General features: G+C 36.1%; 3 protein-coding genes across 4 annotated transcripts; all 3 read left to right on the top strand.

Moving 5' to 3' along the window:
* On the top strand, window positions 1-2,379 carry LOC140793009 (glycosyltransferase BC10-like). 2 transcript variants are annotated; one of them, XM_073144318.1, is made up of 2 exons: window positions 1-788; window positions 1,567-2,379. In XM_073144318.1, the coding sequence occupies exons 1-2, from the start codon at window positions 141-143 to the stop codon at window positions 2,209-2,211; spliced, it is 1,293 nt and encodes a 430-aa protein (XP_073000419.1). In that variant the 5' UTR covers window positions 1-140; the 3' UTR covers window positions 2,212-2,379. The 2 variants fall into 2 exon arrangements, with proteins under 2 accessions (XP_073000419.1, XP_073000418.1); XM_073144317.1 differs by having other exon boundaries at window positions 23-788; window positions 1,552-2,379.
* Window positions 2,380-3,547: 1,168 nt separating this feature from the next.
* On the top strand, window positions 3,548-6,251 carry LOC140792534 (glycosyltransferase BC10-like). Its single transcript, XM_073143604.1, has 2 exons — window positions 3,548-4,324; window positions 5,472-6,251. The coding sequence occupies exons 1-2, from the start codon at window positions 3,617-3,619 to the stop codon at window positions 6,114-6,116; spliced, it is 1,353 nt and encodes a 450-aa protein (XP_072999705.1). The 5' UTR covers window positions 3,548-3,616; the 3' UTR covers window positions 6,117-6,251.
* A 1,339-nt stretch (window positions 6,252-7,590) lies between these two features.
* LOC140792347 (elongation factor G, mitochondrial) lies at window positions 7,591-20,068 on the top strand. Its single transcript, XM_073143298.1, has 20 exons — window positions 7,591-8,133; window positions 9,023-9,244; window positions 9,513-9,634; window positions 9,732-9,882; window positions 10,370-10,441; window positions 11,601-11,696; window positions 11,800-11,888; window positions 12,037-12,103; window positions 13,075-13,113; window positions 13,271-13,331; window positions 14,873-14,982; window positions 15,109-15,183; window positions 15,260-15,328; window positions 15,836-15,957; window positions 17,318-17,443; window positions 17,531-17,651; window positions 17,817-17,917; window positions 18,016-18,076; window positions 19,454-19,507; window positions 19,652-20,068. Exons 1-20 carry the CDS (start codon window positions 7,717-7,719, stop codon window positions 19,754-19,756), a joined length of 2,280 nt encoding a protein of 759 aa, XP_072999399.1. The 5' UTR covers window positions 7,591-7,716; the 3' UTR covers window positions 19,757-20,068.
* Window positions 20,069-21,204: the final 1,136 nt, after the last annotated feature.

Raw genomic sequence — 21,204 nt, 5'->3', positions numbered from 1 at the left:
GACCTTCCAATGCATCACCCCCACATTCCACCTTCCCTAGTTTGCTCTCTCTCTCGCTCCTATGCCACCGATATTTAACTCTCTCTAGTACTTCTCTCTTGTGGCAAAGATAGCCAGAGAAAAATAAAGATCGACTAGCAATGAAGAGCTCAAGATATTATCATCAGCAATGCTCACCTCCCCCTTCTTCCATGCTCCCCCTTCTCAACAAGCATCTCTCAAGCTTGCTTCTCGTTGCTTTCGGCTTCACCGTCGGAATCGTCTCAACCTTCTACCTCAAATCTTTTCCTCCTCCTTTTCATTTTACACAAACTACCAACCTCTTTCTTTCGTCATCTCTATCTTCTAGTCCTCCTTCGCCGCCGCCACAAAGACAGCAACTAGTCATAAATCACACAATTTGTTCTCCGTCTTCTCCGCCGCCACAAGAACAACGACAACAACAACGGCAACCACGACAAGAAGTCATAAACAGTACAATTGCGTCTCGAGGGCGAGTGGGGCTAAAGGAATTTGTGCAACCGCCAAAGGCCATGCATGACATGACCGACGACGAGCTACTCTGGCGGGCGTCAATGGTGCCACGGATCAAGAGGCCACCGACCCCCCTAGTGCCGAAGGTTGCGTTCCTTTTTCTCACAAAAGGAGGCCTCCCTTTTGCACCATTGTGGGAGAAGTTCTTCAAGGGGCATGAAGGCTTGTACTCTATCTACGTGCATTCGGATCCTTCATTCAATGGATCCGAACCAAAGGACTCCGTTTTCTACGATCGAAGAATTCCTAGCAAGGTAATAACAATTATTCTCTTTACATTGTTTAATTTCAACAGTGTTTGTAGGAAATTTTGGTTCAAAAATTGCAACAGTGGCTAAATTCAGAAAAGAGATCAAATACCAATTAAATCCACAGATTTTGGGGGACATTCCATTGGGATTCAAACATAATATAATGTTTTGCCACTACTTTTCATAAAAAGTTTAGTAATTCAAGTCATGCCTAGAATAAGGAAGGTCACGGGAGAGTAGTGATCGGTCAGGGGATAGAAATAAAACAATAATCTTCTTAGCCTAGCAATATTGGGAAGGCTTTATTTTTCCCAAGTGTGAAATGAAGAAAAGGGGTTATAATCTAAATGTCAAGTTGTTGAATTGTAGAAAAGGCATGCTTTGATGCATTCATCCCATCCATTCGTTCCTTCCTTCCATTCACATTATCGATGTCAACTTGGCAAGTTATATTACATGCAATGAATTTTTCATATAGAATATCAATATATTTAGCATAACTTATCATAATACTTATATGTAATAATATATATACGTACTCTTCTATAATACCTTATATATGCTTGCATACTCCTCAAAAATTAGTATTTGCACATATATATAAATCAAAACACTTGGGTTTTGTGTAGATACCTCTTACTTATTCTTTAAAGTAATGCCCTTCAAACCTACTTAAATGTAAAAAAGATAGAAATACTCTTATATTTGTTTGCATATATACTCAGATGTATATTTCAGTAGGGTATCTAACTATTAACATCATCAGTGTGGTTTAATGCAGGTGGTAGAATGGGGAAGACCCAACATGATGGAAGCGGAACGTCGCCTTTTAGCTAATGCTTTATTAGATTTATCAAACCAAAGATTCGTTCTCCTCTCGGAGTCTTGCATCCCTCTCTTCAACTTCTCCACAGTCTACTCTTATCTCATCAATTCTTCGATGATCTACATCGAGTCTTACGATTTGCCCGGCGGCACGGGCCGCGGCCGCTACAATAGGCGGCTGAATCCTTTAGTAAAGCTCGATCAATGGCGGAAGGGCTCTCAGTGGTTCGAGATGGACCGCCTTCTCGCAATCGAGGTTGTAGCTGATCAGAAATACTTCCCAGCTTTTGGGAGATTTTGTAATCGACGTGCGTGCTATGTAGATGAGCATTACCTGCCGACTTTCTTGAATTTGAGATATTGGTGGGCAATTGCTAATAGAAGCTTAACTTGGGTGGATTGGTCCAAGGGTGGGGCACACCCAGCTAGTTTCACAAGGACTATGGTGACCATTGAGTTCTTGGAGAGGTTGAGGAATGGGAGTTCTTGCACTTATAATGGCAAGCCCACTAATGTTTGCTTCTTATTTGCTAGGAAGTTCTGCCCAAACTCTTTGAATAGATTGTTGCTCTTTGCTCCAAAAGTTATGGGCTTTGGCTAAATTTAGCCCATTCATCAAGAACAAGCATTGTATTAACTTTTTTCTTTCTTTGATTCTTTTTATACATAATGAAATATATGTGGAACAATTGTAATACCATACCCCTTTTTCTTCTTGTTGTTGTTGTTGTTATGATAAATAAGAGCAAAAGTCTGGAATTGGTAGTCATCAGTTAAGTCTATATGTGATATTCATGTAAATGTTAGGCTTTTGTAATTAAATTCTGATACATATGTTAGATATATAGACTAATTCTTCAAAGATAAGAGTTACAAATGGGCCAACTCATAAGCAACAATATGTCAAAGTACAAGCATAAATGTGCAATCTATTTAATTTTTTTTAATGAAAAAATTTATGCTCACATGCATTTGAATTCATGATCTGTTACCCTATGGTTGGGTACACTCCTAGAACTTAAGTGCTGTGGTGGTGAGGGTTGTAGGCTAAATTTTAATTAAGCATAAATTTTTACAAAAATGATGTTTTTTAAGAAATGCATTTATTATCTATACAAATAATATTATCATTGAAATGATGATTTGAAATGACTCTATTCTTCACCTACTAAGTTTCTAAAAATAAATTTTCCCTAAGAAAAGCCAAAGTAGTGGCACTCTTATATGCTTGAATTAAAATTAATTTTGAATCTATATTTATGATTAAGCTTGAAATTAAATTTAGTTAAAAAAATATAAATTATTAGAATTAAATTTAGGACTATACTATGTAAAATCAAAAAATATAATAATCCACTTATGTAAATCTTATAATATAATATAAAATATTACTCATATTATATATATATTATTTTGAATTTTATCGAGCTTACTTAAATAATTTTGACAACTTTACTAGCTTCATTAAGTAATAAACTAATAATATATAATTATATTTTTAACCATTCATATAATATTTAAGTTAGGCAACAAAGTCAACCCTTTGAAGAAAAGGATCATGACATACCTAGGACTATGCATATATATCTTCTGATGGAAAATCTAAACATGGACCTCAATTATCTATAAAAGTTTCATTTCGTGTAGTACAATTAATGGAAGAATTCTTCTTCCATTTGCTACTAACATAATGGCTACTCAATTAGGGGATAATTTACTCATATTTGTTAATCAGATGAGACATGAATTGGTTACCCAAACAAGAATGGTATTAAGTGCATAAATTCCGCAGAAGCTTCCTAGATTAATCAGTAATTAGTAATTATCCTTGTTTAATGTGCTATCAACAAAACCCAACTACAAGTCCAAGGTATCATCTTCTTAGAAAAGTCTCCCACACCGATCCTTCCAAGTCCAATCCAATGGCCATTGGAATCTTTGTGATCTTCTTCTTCTCTCTCCCTTAAACAATTGAAGTCGATCCTGATATAAATAATGGCCTTCTAATGCATCACCCCCACATTCGACGTTCCCTAGCTAGTATAAGGTGGTCTGTGGCAAAGATAGCCAACAGACTAGCAATGAAGAGCTCAAGATTTTATCAGCAGCAATACTCACCTCCCCCTTTTTCCATGCTTCCCCTTCTCAACAAGAATCTCCCAGTCTTGCTTTTCGTTGCCGTCGGCTTCACCATCGGAATCATCTCAAGCTTTTATCTCAAATCTTTCCCTCCTCCTCCTCGTTTCTCGCAAACTGCCAAATTCTTCATTACGTCGTCTCTGTCATCTTCTCCTCCCTTCCCAGAACCACAAAAACAAAAACAACAACCAGTCGTAGATGGCACAAACTTTTCTCCGTCTTCTCCACGGCCACAAGAACAGCAACAACAAGTCATAAATGGTACAATTGTGCCACGAGGGCGAGTGGGGCTAAAGGAATTTGTGCGACAGCCAAAGGCCATGCATGACATGACCGACGACGAGCTGCTCTGGCGGGCGTCGATGGTGCCACGGATCGAGAGGCCGCCGACCGCCCTAGTGCCGAAGGTTGCGTTCCTTTTTCTCGCAAAAGGAGGCCTCCCTTTTGCACCATTGTGGGAGAAGTTCTTCAAGGGGCACGAAGGCTTGTACTCTATCTACGTGCATTCGGATCCTTCATTCAATGGATCCGAACCAAAGGACTCCATTTTTTACGATCGAAGAATTCCTAGCAAGGTAATAACAATTATTCTCTTGGCATTGTTTACCTTCTACAGTGTCTAAATCTTCTACGAAATTTTGGTTAAATTATTAGCTTTTTATAATGGTAAAAATTTGGTACATTGGACGCGTAGAAAATAGGGGAAGTAAAAACACAACCCGAGTCATAGCTTAAGCTCAGCTTAAAATTAAATTTCTTTTATAAATTATATCTTATATTTTATTTATTTTATAATTTACACTTTTTTTTTTCCTTTAGTTCTCATTTGAACCCAAGCTAAACTCCAGGCCTAAAACTAATCTATTTATAAGTTGAGCCTATCTTTAAATTAAAAATCTACTAATTATGAATATAATTATATATAATATATATTAATATATATATATATATATATATAATTGTAAGGCTGAGTCTAATTGAGCTGGCTTTGACTTTGGCTCAGTTAAAAATTTAATTCAACCCGAGAGACTCGTTGACGCCCCACCAATTAAATCCGCAGATTTTTTGTGGAACATTACATCGGCATTCAAACGTAACATAATGTCTTGCCACTACTTTTCATTAAATAGTAGTAATTCAAATGATGCGTAGACCTGGAAGGTAATGAGAGAGAAGAGAGATGTGATTGATTAGGGAATAGGAATAGAAAAAGAAAACAAATCTTCTTAGCCTAGCAGATTGGAAAGACTTTGTGTGGAATTCATAATTAAATGTCAAATTGTTGAATTGTAGAGCACGTTGATGTTTTGACGTATAAGTCGTATAGTGGTGATGCATTCGTTAATTCCTTCCTTCCTTTTACATTAGAGATGTCAACTTAGTTAATGAATTTTTAAATTCTTTAGCATAACTTATCTTATACTTAAATGTAACGTTTTTTGTCATGTGTGTGCATATATATATATATATATATTCTTAAATCTACTCAAATGCCCTTCCAACTTATTTAGACCTTAAAACTCTATTAATTTAACTATAAAATGATAGAAATATTTTATTCTTATTTCCATATACAAGGAGTACCCAGGACATACATATAATTGTAAAATTTAGAAGGAAATAGAAGCAAATAAGAATATTTTTAGAGAGACAAATATTATCATTATTGTTATAAGGTCAGAAATCATCTATTAATGAGTAATTATTTGGGTTTTGATACAGGTGGTAGAGTGGGGGAAAACCAACATGATGGAAGCCGAACGTCGCCTTTTAGGTAATGCTTTATTAGATTTATCAAACCAAAGATTTGTTCTCCTCTCGGAGTCTTGCATCCCTCTCTTTAATTTTCCCGCAATCTACTCTTATCTCGTTAATTCTTCGACGGCCTACATCGAATCTTATGACTTACCGGGGGCCGCCGGCCGTGGCCGTTACTATAGGCGGCTGAATCCTTTAGTAAAGCTCGATCAATGGCGAAAGGGCTCTCAGTGGTTCGAGATGGACTGGTTTCTCGCAATTGAGGTTGTATCTGATCAGATATACTTCCCAGCTTTTGAGAGGTTCTGTAATCGCCGCCCGTGCTACGTGGACGAGCATTACTTGCCAACTTTCTTGAGTTTGAGATATTGGTGGGCAATTGCTAATAGAAGCTTAACTTGGGTGGATTGGTCCAAGGGTGGGGCACACCCAGCTAGTTTCACAAGGACTATGGTGACCATTGAGTTCTTGGAGAGGTTGAGGAATGGGAGTTCTTGCACTTATAATGGCAAGCCCACTAATGTCTGCTTCTTATTTGCTAGGAAGTTCTGGCCGAACTCTTTGAATAGATTGTTGCTCTTTGCTCCAAAAGTCATGGGCTTTGGCTAAATTTAGCCCATTCATCAAAAACAATCCTTTTATTATTTTGTAGACAATGATTTTTTTTTTAAATGTGTAAAACAATTGTAATCACATACTCCCTTTTGTTGTTGTAACAAATAAATCTACAAGCTATACAATGCATAATTGTGTAATTTATTGTAATTACTTTCACCAAGAAATTATCTCCCGTCGGCCATTAATGGGTACACACTCCTAATGATGGGTAGGGGTGTCAAAATAAACAAATAACTCGAGTTCAGCTTGGGCTCGCTCAGTTCAACTGAAGCTTGATCTTAGTTTGATTTGGCTTGAGCTGAGTTGAGCCCATGCCTTATTTTAAGGCTCGATTTGTATTTCGAGTTGAGCCTAAGCTGGAGCTGGCTCACTCAAGCTCAATTCGATTAGCTCATTTAAATATAATATTTATTGATATATTTATATATTTATAACCATTAGACCTTTAATCCAATGACTATTATTATCTTGTTCCTATCTAATCCTAACCCTAAATCTAATAAAGAAAACTCCTAACAAACCACTCTTCCTTCTAATGTCTTATTCCTTCTTATTTCCTCTTCAACCAACTCATTCATAGTCCTCCTCTATCGGCTCGGCCTTGACCATGGTGTTGACCTCTTCTGCCACCTCTTCATCCTCCATTAACAAGTCATCACCTCACTGTTACCTCCTCATCTAGCCTCATTGTCTTCCATTGATAAGTCATCGCCGCCTTCTCCTCTTCATCGACCCCCTACTCCTCCTCATCCTCTTCCTTTAGTCTTAGCAAGCCACCGCCTCCTCCTCCTATTTCAGCAAGTCGTCGCCCCCACCATCTCCTCCTCCTACTCTAACCAAGCTCGAGCTCGACTTAGGTTTGGCTCGAGCTCGGCTTGGCTCAAGTCAAGTTGAGCTGAGGGCTCTAAATTAATTTTGAGTCGAGCTTGAGCGGCTCGTTTACACACGGTTTCGTGGGCACTACAATTAGTTTACTTTTAAACTAAGCATATATTTATAAAGTGGACTCTTTTGGAGAGATGCATTTATTATCTACAAAAAATAAAAATCTCAATTAAAAATAAAGATGGTTTAAAATGACTGACCACCTTTCACCTATTGAGGTGCTAAATACAAATTTCCCCTAAAAAATGAGCTAAAATAGTGGTACTCACGGATTTTTTTTATTTCACACCCTACCTATCTTACGTATTTATTGCTGCTTTCACCTCGTATTTCCATTATCATTAATTCGTCCTCTGAATTTATTTATTTTAATAAAACATCAAAAACACCCGGAAGAACCTATTAATATGTCATTACATTTTATGATTTAATGAAAAAAACAAAAGTTTACTTAAAAATAGTGAAATGTCAGGGTGTAAATTGGAATAGACATATATATATATATATAGGGTGTTAGTTGAAAACTTTCCATAAGTTTCCAATGTTGGCCCAAAATGGTATTGACGCCACCCAACCCGCTAACGCGAACCCGATATGCGAATCGGGTCTGGAAACAAAAACCCGGGCCAGACGACGGTGTTTTCCTTCTCCTAGAAGCGCGATTAGGGTTTAGTCTCTTCCCCAGAACCCTACTCCATCGACGACGATGGCGAGGTCTTCCGCCTCTCGCCTCCTCACCTCCCTCCGCTCTACCAACAACACTCTCTTCCCTCTCCGCCCCTTTTCCCTCCTCCTCCTCGATGGCTTGCCGGTCTCCACCGATATGTCCGGCGGCCGGAGATATCTTTCATCAGGGAGCCTCGCACGTGCGAAGGATGAGAAGGAGGCGTGGTGGAAGGAGGCGATGGAGAGGATGAGAAATATAGGGATCTCCGCCCACATCGACTCCGGGAAGACGACGCTAACGGAGCGGGTCCTGTTCTACACCGGGAGGATCCACGAGATCCATGAGGTGCGTGGTCGGGATGGGGTCGGTGCCAAGATGGACTCCATGGACCTCGAGAGGGAGAAGGGGATCACCATCCAGTCCGCCGCCACCTACTGCACGTGGAACGGGTATCAGGTATTGCCTCTTGAGCATCAATATTGCATCTTTATTTGAGAAACTTGTTATTATGTAAACGGTAATTGGATATTTTATAGATCAAGTGTCTGAGTTTCTATTTTCGATAAATTTTAAGTTTTTAGGTACCTTTTTTCACGTTCTAATATTTGTTTGACTATTTGGGCAAGTCAATAGGCGTAGAATTTGATCTTGGAAAGTAAGTGAATCCATATAATTGCTGAATTGCGATAGAGGTTTGGTGTTCAATTTAGACTACGAAGAGGCACTTGCGAACATCTTTCCTGTTTAAATCACTTCATCTGTATGCTGTAGACAGCCAATCAAATTAGTCTCATGTGTCCTAAGCTCCTTAAAACTGATAAGGGAGACCATTAGACCATGAGGTCTGCTTTTAAAAGAATATGTGGCCTCACTCTGTCTAATTCTTGTCATATGTTATATCTGATATCTGTACTGGTTTGTAGTTTTTAATCCATGAGGTAATTTAAGGAAGTTTTTGCATGTTTTACTTTTGCATTCAATTAGAAGCAAAATGAGTTGACTAACCCAAGGATGAATTCTTTTAAGAAAATCTGTAAGTAATGTTTGGAGAGTCTTAACTTGATTACTGAGGCAAATTGACCCTCATATATTCTCTTAAATGGTGGTCATCTAGTCGAGAATATGTTCCTCATGGATTCTCTACCTTTAGTGCTCACCAGTTTGAGATAAACAAAAATTCTTGGTTATCACATCCAACTATCCAAATGATCATATCTTAATGTCTTTGTTATACTCAACCTGGGTTGCTTTATATCCTGCATTATGTTTTCTTTATAAATATGGTGGTTGTTCCTATTATCAATTTTCCAAATTCTTAAGATTTTTAATTATCATTCTCCTGCAGGTTAATATAATTGATACTCCAGGACATGTGGATTTCACCATTGAAGTAGAAAGGGCTCTGCGTGTTCTTGATGGTGCCATACTTGTCCTGTGCAGTGTTGGGGGTGTACAAAGCCAATCAATTACTGTAGATCGCCAAATGAGAAGATATGAGGTCCCAAGGCTTGCATTTATCAACAAGTTAGATCGAATGGGAGCGGATCCATGGAAGGTTATTAATCAGGTGGAGATTTGATAACTTCAAAAATCTATGGATAATTTCTTAATGCTTTTGCCAACATTGGGTGAACTTTTTGTGGAATTTTGGCCGTTTGCCTGATAATAAATTTGCGATCATGAATTTATTGGTGTCAAAATTGGAGGGATGATCTATTCTTGCTCTATCTAATCTTCTTATCCTTTCAACATACATTTTTCTATGTATTGCTAAGTTATGTATAATTTGTTTTGATTTTTATTTAATAATATGATATAGAACATTCTTTCTTTAGGCAAGATCTAAGCTCCGGCATCACAGTGCAGCTGTACAATTGCCAATAGGACTAGAAGAGGAATTCCAGGGCCTTGTGGATCTCGTTGAAATGAAAGCTTATTATTTCCATGGCTCGAATGGGTGAGTCCTCATATGAATCATTTATTCCATTGGTTGTATTTCATTTGAGTTCTTGAGATTTGTCAAATATTATCTTCTTTCTATATGAATTTTGCAGAGAAAAAGTTGTCGCATCTGAGATCCCTTCAAATTTGGAAGCAATGGTGACAGAGAAGCGGCGGGAACTAATTGAAACTGTTTCTGAAGTTGATGATAGACTTGCTGAAGCTTTTCTTAGTGATGAGCCAATATCATCCAGTGACCTTAAGGTTTTGCTGATGACATATGCATGTTACATTTCTTAACTTATTTTGCAGCTAGATCCAGTCATATTTGGGGTACTTATAAGGAGCTTCTGCAGTTAATGGTCTTAATGCAACAAGTTCGAAATTCATTTTCTGAAACAATAATCTTCCATAGTTAAAATGGTTAAAATTCATAAAGCTTGCTTTTAGAGTTACAAACTAGCATTGACTGCAGCCATCTCCATCAAATATATGGTCAGCATTGCTATGACTGCCTAATCCAAAATTATCTTTGTCAACTACATTTTGCTAGGAACATTGTTGCTTTATGCAATATCAGAGGACTTTAAAGATCATTGCCATCTACTCATTTTAGGCTTTTAGCTATATGCCATCAGCATAAGAAATTTATGAATCAGATTTGTTGAATCTTGTTTTCAGTGTCAATCCTTAAAATGTCTCCAAGTCCCTTTCTGTTTCACATAGTAATATCCATTGTTTATTTTCACAGCTGGCTATCCGCAGGGCTACTGTAGCACGCAAATTTGTACCAGTTTTTATGGGAAGCGCATTCAAGAATAAGGTGTTTGAGTACTTATTTTATTTGATTGTCGATCTCTACTTTGTTCTGTAGTTCTTGATCTAGTAATTCTTTTTTTATTGATATATTATGTTTGTATTAGTTTAATTTAGATGATCACATTGATTCCCTCTAGGGGAAGAATCTAAAAATAGGTGAAAGGTGAGTTATCAGATCAGTTTTTCTGCATTAGTTTGCAGTGGATTTCGTTACACTTATGTGGAAGGTGAGAATCTGGTTCGGCTGTCATGACTAACTATCGCGCACTCTAAAATTTAACCATGTCAACTTATGGGAGTATATTTGCTTGTGTCATGACTGTGTCACAAGTGTGTTACTTATTTTAAGTTTCTAATCTTGTATTCTCTGTTTCTCAATCAATCTGGCCAAGCAATACCTCTTCACAGCAAGGGAATCCTCTGCAATACTAGAACATCTACTGCAATGCTTATTACTTAGTTGATACTCTCTATTACTGTTATCCGAGAAATAACTCTCCACATCCATTTCATAAAGATTTCTTCAACTATTCACTAGTGCTCATTCCATTTACTTACTGACTTGTCTACAAAATCTAGCAAGTTAATGTTGTTGAGCTGTTCCTGTGGACTGCTATACTTGTATTATGCTTACCATCAAAGTCTTGCAATTTGAGTGACATATCTTTCAACGATGGCTGTGTCACCATCAGCACGGCATGCCTCGGCACACCCCAGTGTGCCAATGGCACACCCATGCGCGCACATTTATAATATTTATAATAATTTTTTTAGGATATAGATATGCTTTTAAGTCTTCGGTATTTTAATATTTTATTTTTTAAAAATATATGCATTAAAACCTACATTATAGTGTTTTATCTTTAGATTTTTTTTTAAATAATTATTTTATTAAAGATAAAGCAACAATTAAATATAAATATTATTCAACACATAATATGATTGAATACATTGATTAAAACTAATATTAATAATTAAAAACACCATAATATAATTAAATACTTTATAATAAAATTGAAAACATAAATACTACTTTGCTGAATCGTGTATCAAAGGGACTAGATTTTTGAATTTCAGAAACTGATGATAATCAGAAGAGAACAGTATCACCTTCTTTTGAGATGTTTAATTATGTTTATTCTTGTATAATTTGTTGTCTGCAGGGTGTCCAACCTCTCCTAGATGGAGTTCTTGATTATTTGCCTTTCCCCACTGAAGTTGAAAATTATGCTCTGGATCAAAATAACTCCGAGGAGAAGGTACCAGCTATGTTCATCTTTACACTATCTTGTCTACTTTTTTGAATTCCTATTAGGTTTAGTATTATTGAAATGGAACATCATATCTCGGCTAATTGGATAGGTTTTATTATCTGGAACTCCAGCCGGACCGCTTGTTGCTTTGGCTTTCAAACTAGAAGAAGGCCGCTTTGGTCAGTTGACATATCTAAGGTAATGATTACTTTTTTTTTTCCTTTTTTATTGTCATCTTTTTTCAGATTGAAGCACTTTCTTCATTGAAGTTGCTGCCTTCCCTTCATTAGCATGACCTACTAATTGATTGGTGATGGATTTCTTTTCCTTTCTTTTGTTGTTGCAGAATCTATGAAGGTGTCATACGCAAGGGTGATTTTATAATCAATGTCAACACTGGGAAGAGGATCAAAGTAAGACTTCGGCTTGCTGATTATATTTTGTTTTTAATTTGGCGAGTTAATTGTCTAATATCATATCTGTTATGTTCACATATTTAACATTTATTTTTATCAATTACATAGATAATTCTTTTAAGGCATGCCACATGTCCTCATGCCTGAATGCCTTGACAGATGTCAGGGACAGGAAATTAGTGTAGCCTGGTGTAGAATATGTAATAATTTGCTAATAACAACATAAGGATGTGATGAATTCTCTATGCTTCTCTTTTAGCGCAATGAGAAATCAGGTAAATTTTTGTCTCCTAAAGAAGAAATGCCATTTTTTTGCTTAACTATTGTTGTTGTCCTACTTTTAAGTTTTAATAATTAAACGATGGGAATCTGTTGCTTTTTAATATATCAGACCATCAATTTCATGCTGGAAGAGTTCTTTCCTGTGTTTTGATTTTGTAACCTGCCCTAATACCTGGGATTTAAGGCTTGGTTGTGTTGTTTTCTGAGTGTAGTTTTTCTTATGGATTAGGGATCAGATGTTTAAGGATTTATCTTCAACTGAACAAGTAGTCTTTTTGATGGGCAGGTCTCACCATAATCTATACTATGCTAGGTCCAACTCTCATCTCTTTTTGATTATTAACCTTTTCATTTCATCGTCACAAGTGCTTATGGTCTTCTTAGGCAGATGATTTTAGATTCCTGGCTTGTTGCAGTGAAAATATTTGCTTTGGAGGTCCATCTTTTGTTATTTTCCATGGCATTTTTTGGACCTAGTCCCACATATATATTTTGTTGGATATTAACTCAGCACGTTCTGATGGCTCTTGTGAACTAGTGTAGCAATTATTTGAAGCGTGTAAAATAGTGTAGTTTCACTCCTGCTAGATTAGTTCCCTAGATATATTTTCCTCTTGCTCTTTGTGGATTCGTTTTACTCTCCAAAATTGCATAACTTCTCTAATGTGTGGTCTTTTCTCCTCCAGGTTCCTCGTTTAGTTCGGATGCACTCTAATGAGATGGAGGTTAGTTTGAATAATGAATTATTTTGGTAGTTTCTCTTTAAGTGGTTGTTGGGTTTATATTGTGTGCTTCTGTGTTGCCGGTTACTAACTAAATTATTTTTCATGCTCTTCCATTAATGCTAAAGCTTAAAATCATTGTGGCACCAATATCATGCAGGACATTCAAGAAGCTCATGCTGGCCAGATTGTTGCAGTCTTTGGTGTGGATTGTGCATCAGGTTACTGATATGATTTATTAATATATTCCTTTTCTAGCATTTGATCTCAAAAGCTTAATCTGAAGTCTTAGTCGAGATGTATCGGTATCAATCATTTGTGATCCGAAACAGGTGCTGAACATAGATGAGGATTTGAATTTAAAGCGATGGTTTGATGGGCTTTGTATTTAAGGGATCAGATAGAGATAAGCCCTTATATTAAAATATAATGATTATGAACTTCAAACATATATATATATATATATATTCGAGTTTTTCATGAGCGAGCTGGCTCGTGCTCAGACTCGGCTCGAAATTAAGTTTGATCTTGAAATTGCATTTATGCTAGCCGAGCTCGAGTTGCTCTTTATTTTGATAACTCTAGTCTGTTATCTATCATGTTAGTTGTATAAGTAATGGGTGGCAAAAGTTGAATCTACTTAATAATCCGCCACGTTAATCCGGCTTTTAAACGAGCTTGTAGGCTTGTATTTAGTCTAATCAAGTTCGGATCATAAATGGGTAACTCATCTAACCCAATTATTAAACGGATTGTGTTTGTTTTTATTACCTCAGCCTAATTATAATCCGTTTATGGCCCGCCAACCCGTTTATGTCACGATAACCTGTATATAATCCAACTAATTTGTTTGTGATCTGACTAACCCGTTTATGACCTATAACCTGTTTATAACACAAAAAAACACGTTTACAACTTAAATAAATCCATTTATTGCCTGAATAACTTATAAAAATTAAATATTTTGTACCACCCGATGACCCGTTTAATTTGCTTAATAAATGGGTAATGTTAGTATTTAGAAATTCTGATATGTTTAATAAATCAGTTGTGTTCGAGTTTGCATTACTATAATTTGAACCTGACAAGACCCGAACCTAGCTAATACGACCCAATTACCACCCCTACTATAAGTCATATCGGTTGATACATGTCAGTCATATTGGATAGAATTTTGATTTTATTTTTATACAGATTATATGCAGATTGCATCATATTGATCATATTTGGATCTAACCTAAATCTAACTTGGGAGATCAATTATTGATGTCCTAATGTCTTGAGCACCATAGTTTACATTCTCTTCCCATTTCCTTTTCATTCTCTTTTTCCTTTTTGTTTCCATTTTTGTCTTCACTCACTCTCTTTTAGCTTTTCATTTAACACCTCCTACGATCACCTTTATTGCAAAGGCTCATCTACAAGTGACTTTTTGCCACCTATGTTTTGAGGTTACGGGCACATGTATATTGAATCCATTCGAAATCCAATATTATTCTTAGAAGTTTCTCTCATTCATATTATATTGTTACTATCTTATGTGAGTAATTTAATTTTTTTTTGTCTTTGTCATTTTTGATGAACTTTTGTGATTTCTCTCTCTTATATTTATTAAATCTAAGTAATGAAAAAAAAATCCAAAACTGAAATGACTGATATAGTAGGCAAAAAGGTCGATAATATTAATACACATCATTTTTTTTTTCTAATGGCCGATATCGATATTGCTTAGACTCTAACATTGTTTTGTATGTTACAACAGGTGATACCTTTACAGATGGGACAGTTAGATACACAATGACTTCCATGAATGTTCCAGAGCCAGTGATGTCTTTGGCTGTGTCACCTGTATCGAAAGATTCCGGAGGGCAAGTAATAACATCATAACCATTGTTTTGATTTTGTTGAGTTCCCTAGCTGACCCTGATAATAATGGCATGACTACATTCTAATGAGTTAGTTTTTACACTCGAGGATCCTGATATCTTCTTTTGTCAGTTTTCAAAAGCATTGAATCGTTTTCAAAGGGAAGATCCAACTTTCCGTGTTGGGCTGGATGTGGAGAGTGGGCAGGTCTTACTCTGTTCCAGCTTCTTCTAAAACCTCCTTACATACTTCGAAAGTTTGAAAACATGTGTCTCACTTGCAGACGATTATATCTGGGATGGGAGAACTGCATTTGGATATTTATGTTGAGCGCATTCGAAGGGAATACAAGGTGAATGTTTCTTTCATTTCTCCTACAACATATATGATACATATGCATGCATGCATTGGGTGTGTACTATGTACATATGCTTTGTGTTTTTTGTCTGTGTAGTGGAGCTGAATTTTATGTTAAAAGTTTAGAAAAAGATCCATCACATTTGTAGCCATTGGGTACACTTTGGAAGTCCGAAGAACCCATCCAATGTGAAAAAAGTTGGATCTAGTCTCTCTCTCTCTACCTTGGAATTGGTTGTTTATAATGATACTGAAGCACACTAAATGGCTTGCATGTATCCTTGTGTATGATATATACTCCTTGCGTATGGTATATACATGCACAACATTGTTTTGTTCTCCTAATTATCTCTACTGCTAGAAAATGCTGCATGCGATAGTGACTTATAATATCGGTCCTTATGTGCTACACTGAGGATTAATATTCTGAATTACAACGTTGATTACTGCCGCATTTGTGAGCTTCAATTAGTTATTTATTTACTTGTATATGGATGCCAAGGTTGATGCAAAAGTTGGAAAACCACGAGTTAACTTTAGAGAGACTGTCACCCAGCGCGCTGAATTTGATTACCTGCACAAAAAGCAATCAGGAGGTCAAGGTCAATATGGACGTGTTAGTGGGTAAGAAAATATATGACTGATGATTTGCCTTTGTCGTACTCTTTGCTTTAAGTGCTAATTTTGTATTTTATTTCCTTTGGAAGTTTGTACTTTTTGATTGGTTTCGACAGAGCACACATTATTGAACTTTTCATTTTCTTCAATATATCACTTAGTTTTGGTAATATAGAAGCCATTTTGCAAATACACATTTGTTTAAGAAAAATGCTAAATAGAGTAACATCGATGCATTTGTATAACAGTGGTATAATGGCTCAAAATGTTTTTCTGAACATACTATCTTGATGTTCTATGGTGAAAGTTTCTACGGCCAGGACTCAGCTCAGGTGTCACATTAAATGATTATCCTCTTTCTCGCATTAAATTCCTGTGATTCTCTCACTACCAGCTTAGTTATTAGATGCTTACATGTCTGGAAACCTGTCTATATATTATATATTAAGTTAAGAATTTAATATTAATATATATTAATAAATAATATTATATGTGTGGCAAACAAGAGGTCAGTCAGGTTCAAGAACCTGGTGTCCCTGTAAGGATCTGAGAATGCCCTTAATAAGGAGGTGCTACCATTTGTGTCAAAAAGGGCCTGACAGAAAGGAAGAAGTGTTAATCGCCTTTTTAGAAAAAATACTTGGAAAAGCTTGCATAAATTACTTTGGGTGGATCCTTAATACTTGAAGTTGGGGACAGTGCTTGCTACCTGTGTCAATGATTGCCAACACACTCACATGAATAAAGTATGGGGTTTATAATACTTCATTTATGTGCTAATTTCATTGAAATTTTTTATTTACCTTTTATCAGCATTTTATTTTTAATTCTATAATTGTCCTGTGATTACATTATTCACTCCTTAATTTGACTACTTTGACACAAAAATGTGGATTTGCTGGCATCTCTAATTAAACTTTATTTACACTTGGCAAATCAAGTTGTGTGGTACACAGAATATTGCTAAAACCTCAGTCTTCCATTCTCCTTTGGTCAGTTGCATTTTTGATATATTGCAATAATGAGTAGCCAGTAAAAGATTGCAAAGTACATGGTAATAAACATAGTTGAACATTTATTTACATATCTACAGCTGGATGCATGAACTTTTGGAGAAATCCTAGATTTAGCTTTGGACAGTTGTTCTACATTTCCTTTTTAAAGTTAGTTTAGGACATCAATTGACATGATACATAGCCATTTCATTCTATTCCCCATCCTTTGCATTCTGAAGTGAGACTTGTTTGAGACATTATGTCTTCAACTGCTAGATTTTTAATTTGTTAAAGATGGTATATCATCAATGAAATTCTCGACAGTTAAATTTTGGATGCTGATGATTCACATCTTTTTTTATTCTTGGTAGATACATAGAACCTCTTCCAATGGGGTCAGCTACAAAGTTTGAATTTGAGAATATGATCATAGGCCAAGCAATTCCCTCGAATTTTATCCCTGCAATTGAGAAAGGTTTCAAAGAAGCTAGCAATTCGTAAGCGTCAACTTAGTCCTATTCCCATACATTACATTTATTATTTGATAGTATTGTTTTTTCAACTTGCTAAACTTATGAATGCAGGGGATCATTGATTGGACATCCAGTTGAAAATCTCCGAGTAGTCCTGACAGATGGGGCATCACATGCTGTGGATTCCAGTGAACTTGCTTTCAAGTTAGCTGCAATCTATGCTTTTAGACAGGTTTATCTTTATCACTGTTTTGCCAATTTTATTTGACTAAATTATGCTTAATTTTTTATTCTGTTGTTGCCTGCAACTTTAAATTTGAAGGCACAGTGGTTACATATAAATGGAAAAAGTTGCACTGGACAAGTTTTACTTACATGCTAAAATTGCCTTGTATAGTGCTATACTGCTGCTAAGCCTGTAATTCTGGAACCTGTGATGAAGGTAGAATTGAAAGCACCAACCGAATTCCAGGGTACTGTTACTGGTGATATCAATAAGTAAGTTTTTATGATACAACTGAATTTTATGTGTACTTTTCACATTTGACCATGGGGTTGGCAGTACATTTGATGTTCTCATTGCACATGGATAACAGGAGAAAAGGCATGATTGTAGGGAATGACCAGGATGGTGATGATACTATAGTTATTGCCCATGTATGTAAAAATACTATCCTTGGCTTTTCTATTTGAAATTTCCAATATGAGTGACTGTGGAATAAGTATCAGTTTTGCGCTAAGTTGCTGTAAATTATTCTATTAAAATGCTTAGTTTCAATTTGTTCATGCATTTTTGTCTAATCATCAGATGGTTTGGTTCTTATGTTGTTGTGCCTATAATAATTGTCCTAACTCTGCTGATAGCTAACTAGGTGGAAGGAAATATCTTTAAGCATGTTCCAATCATAACACTATGTTAGTTAAATTATGCTTAAAAATAACAATATAAGCAAAATCCTATGAACTGATGACATATTTATGTGGCCTAAGAAATATTTCTGAAGACTGGCTTAATGTAATGCGGAAATGTGTTTTTGCTTTTCTTTTCTTCTTTCTTATGTTTTCCTTGAATTACACAGGGAACTTTATATTTATTGTAAATAGGCTATGCTTACCAGGTTGACTGAGATAACTGTGCTAAAAGGAAATGAAGTTGGCACATGAAAACATAGATGGCATGGTGATTGTTTGATACCAAAATTGTTTAAGAGGGGTTGGACATAAGACCATTTGGTGCACCAGTCTGTTTTACATTGAAGCCACCTTCATTGGAGTAAGAGCTGAAAATGGATGTTTGGGATAGAATCAGTCAATCAGGGAGAAAGAACAAATAGATATCAGATTAGTGGTAGAAAGGGCCCAATCTAATCTGTTCTGGAGTACTCTTTTGTGAATTTACTGTAGTTACTTATGTAGTTCTTGGTATAGTCTTTCGACGTGGACATGAAAATTATGGACAGACATATGGTAACATGGACCTTAGGGAATCAGAGAGCTTAAGCCTGGGTCGCAGGAGTGCAGCAGGAAGGGCAAGAAGCCCTTTTTCCTTGGATTTTTTTGGAATAGTAAGAATATGTTTCCTTAAAACATGGACATGGATGCATTGATATGGCAAATCCAGAAGATCGGACAGAGTAGATACGTACATATTGCAAACGCCATACAGTGAGTATAGTTTGCAGGATATATGATTATATATCTATTCTATTATCATGTGGTAAATGGAAAAGTACACATTCTTCATTGAAGAAACATCAAATATGTTGAAATGCAATGATAGTTATCTCGGTTAACACTTATTGATGGGATGACTGCATGTTTAGACAAATTAAATTCAGACATGATCTATCTAACATTTCAAACTTTAAAAAAAAGGATAATCCTTAGGTCAATTAGTGAAAGATTCAGGATTCATCATAGACGGATTCCCTCTTTTAACCCCTGCCATGGCCTAATATAACATAGTGTGTTGCCTCACAATGATCACATTTTCATTTTTTGACAACCGTAAACTGATGATTTATGAGTTTTCAGGTGCCATTGAACAATATGTTTGGATACTCGACAGCCCTTCGATCCATGACACAGGTCGGGCTCTCACCTTTGATGCAGATTAAATTTTTTGGCCCTCTTCTGCAAGTTCATTCTAATTACTACCAACATGTGCTGAGGGTGTTTTTCATAATATTTTTTAGACCTTTGTTTTTTTAACCCCCCTCTTTGTTCCCACAGGGGAAAGGTGAATTCACCATGGAATACCTAGAGCACTCGCCTGTCTCCCAAGATGTGCAGATGCAACTTGTGAACACCTACAAGGCTGGCAAAGGCACAGAGTAAACATTCCTTTTCAGCAACGACAAATGAAGTTACGTTGAAAGAAAAATTTTGAGTGACATTTTCCGATAATCACATGTAACATTACATTTTTATTTATATTAGTTCCAATGATTTAGGAATATCAATTTTTTTGAGGTGGATCCACTATACCATTTCATTGCTCAAAACATGTAATACAGGGTGGTGTTCCCAACGTAAATTTAAATGTGTTGTAATAAGTTGGGTAACCAATTTTTGTAATTATGATTTTCTCCATTGTAACTTTTCCTCATAAGAGATACTAACTGGAAAGTACATTTTGTCCTTGTATAACGAGTGCTATAAATTATTCCAAGAAAAAAAAAAAGAGAAGCAAGGTAGACCCGTCCAAACCTATCAATTTATTTATTTTTCTTGCAATTAAAACTGAAAGGTTGCTCCTCCTTGCACTGGAAAAGTTGCTCCTCCTTTTTCTTTGATATTTTTTATTTTGATTCTATTTTGACAAGCAAGTAATAATTAGCAGGGCTGAAGCTTTATTTTTCTTTATTTTCTACAAAGCACACTGCCCTTGTTGATCCTTAAGCATTGGAGAGAGAGGGACAGAGGAATTAGTTTCAGAATCTAGCTTTCTGGTGTCTTCCCTTCCTGTTGTGCATTTCTTCGTCTAATCTCTTCAAATTTGAGGTGGTAACTCGTACACAGAATAAGACTTAGAATAAACCCAAATGGTTTAATCGAGAATACAGCGGCACCTAATGGTTTAATTAAGACATCATAAATGCATCCACTTTTCTCCAAAGACATATATACCATTGAAGTCTGCCTGTGACCGCCCCACTGACAATAGGGTTAAGATAAATTGAGATCCGGATCCGTAATATGCTCCACTTTTGGCGTTCTAATTGTTTCTTTCTTATAGCTAGAAGGTCACCTTTTGTAATTTGGATGTCAGAACTATTCAACGAGACTTGCAAGTCCATTGGCCAAGATTAGTTATTTAGTACTTCATTTGTAATTAAGCCGATACTTTATTAGTTCAAGCGAAGGTCCATGATGCATTTTGCAGAAAAAGAGGTTTTGCAAGCGGCTTTACAATGCCAATTTATCTTCTAAAACATTGTTAATTGCTCTTCTAACTTATTGTTAGTCTCTCTTTTGACAATTTAAGGAGATCACTGAGTACCCTAATTTTGTATTGCAAGTTAAAGCTTAGTCCACGGTCAGAAACCAATAAGTTGGAGTCTAATAAGTGCAACTAGTCTTGTGCATTGGATGTGGCAAAATCTAGTGTGGAAATGCATATTAATTAACCAACATGTGATCACACTAAAGAAGAGAGCGTGTGATGGTGTTCAAATCAATGCGAATACTTTGCTCTCCATCATTGTATGAAAATGTTTCCTATAAATGTACCAGGAATCGTATAAAGTAGAAGTGAACCTTTTCCTTGGAAATCTCATACCAAT

The sequence above is a fragment of the Typha latifolia genome, chromosome 7 (assembly GCF_019914945.1).
Source record: "Typha latifolia isolate L0001 chromosome 7, TyphaL0001v2, whole genome shotgun sequence".
Classification (NCBI taxonomy): Eukaryota; Viridiplantae; Streptophyta; class Magnoliopsida; order Poales; family Typhaceae; genus Typha; species Typha latifolia.
Note: the sequence above shows the minus strand (reverse complement) of the source record. Positions and strands in the feature narration are given on the sequence as shown.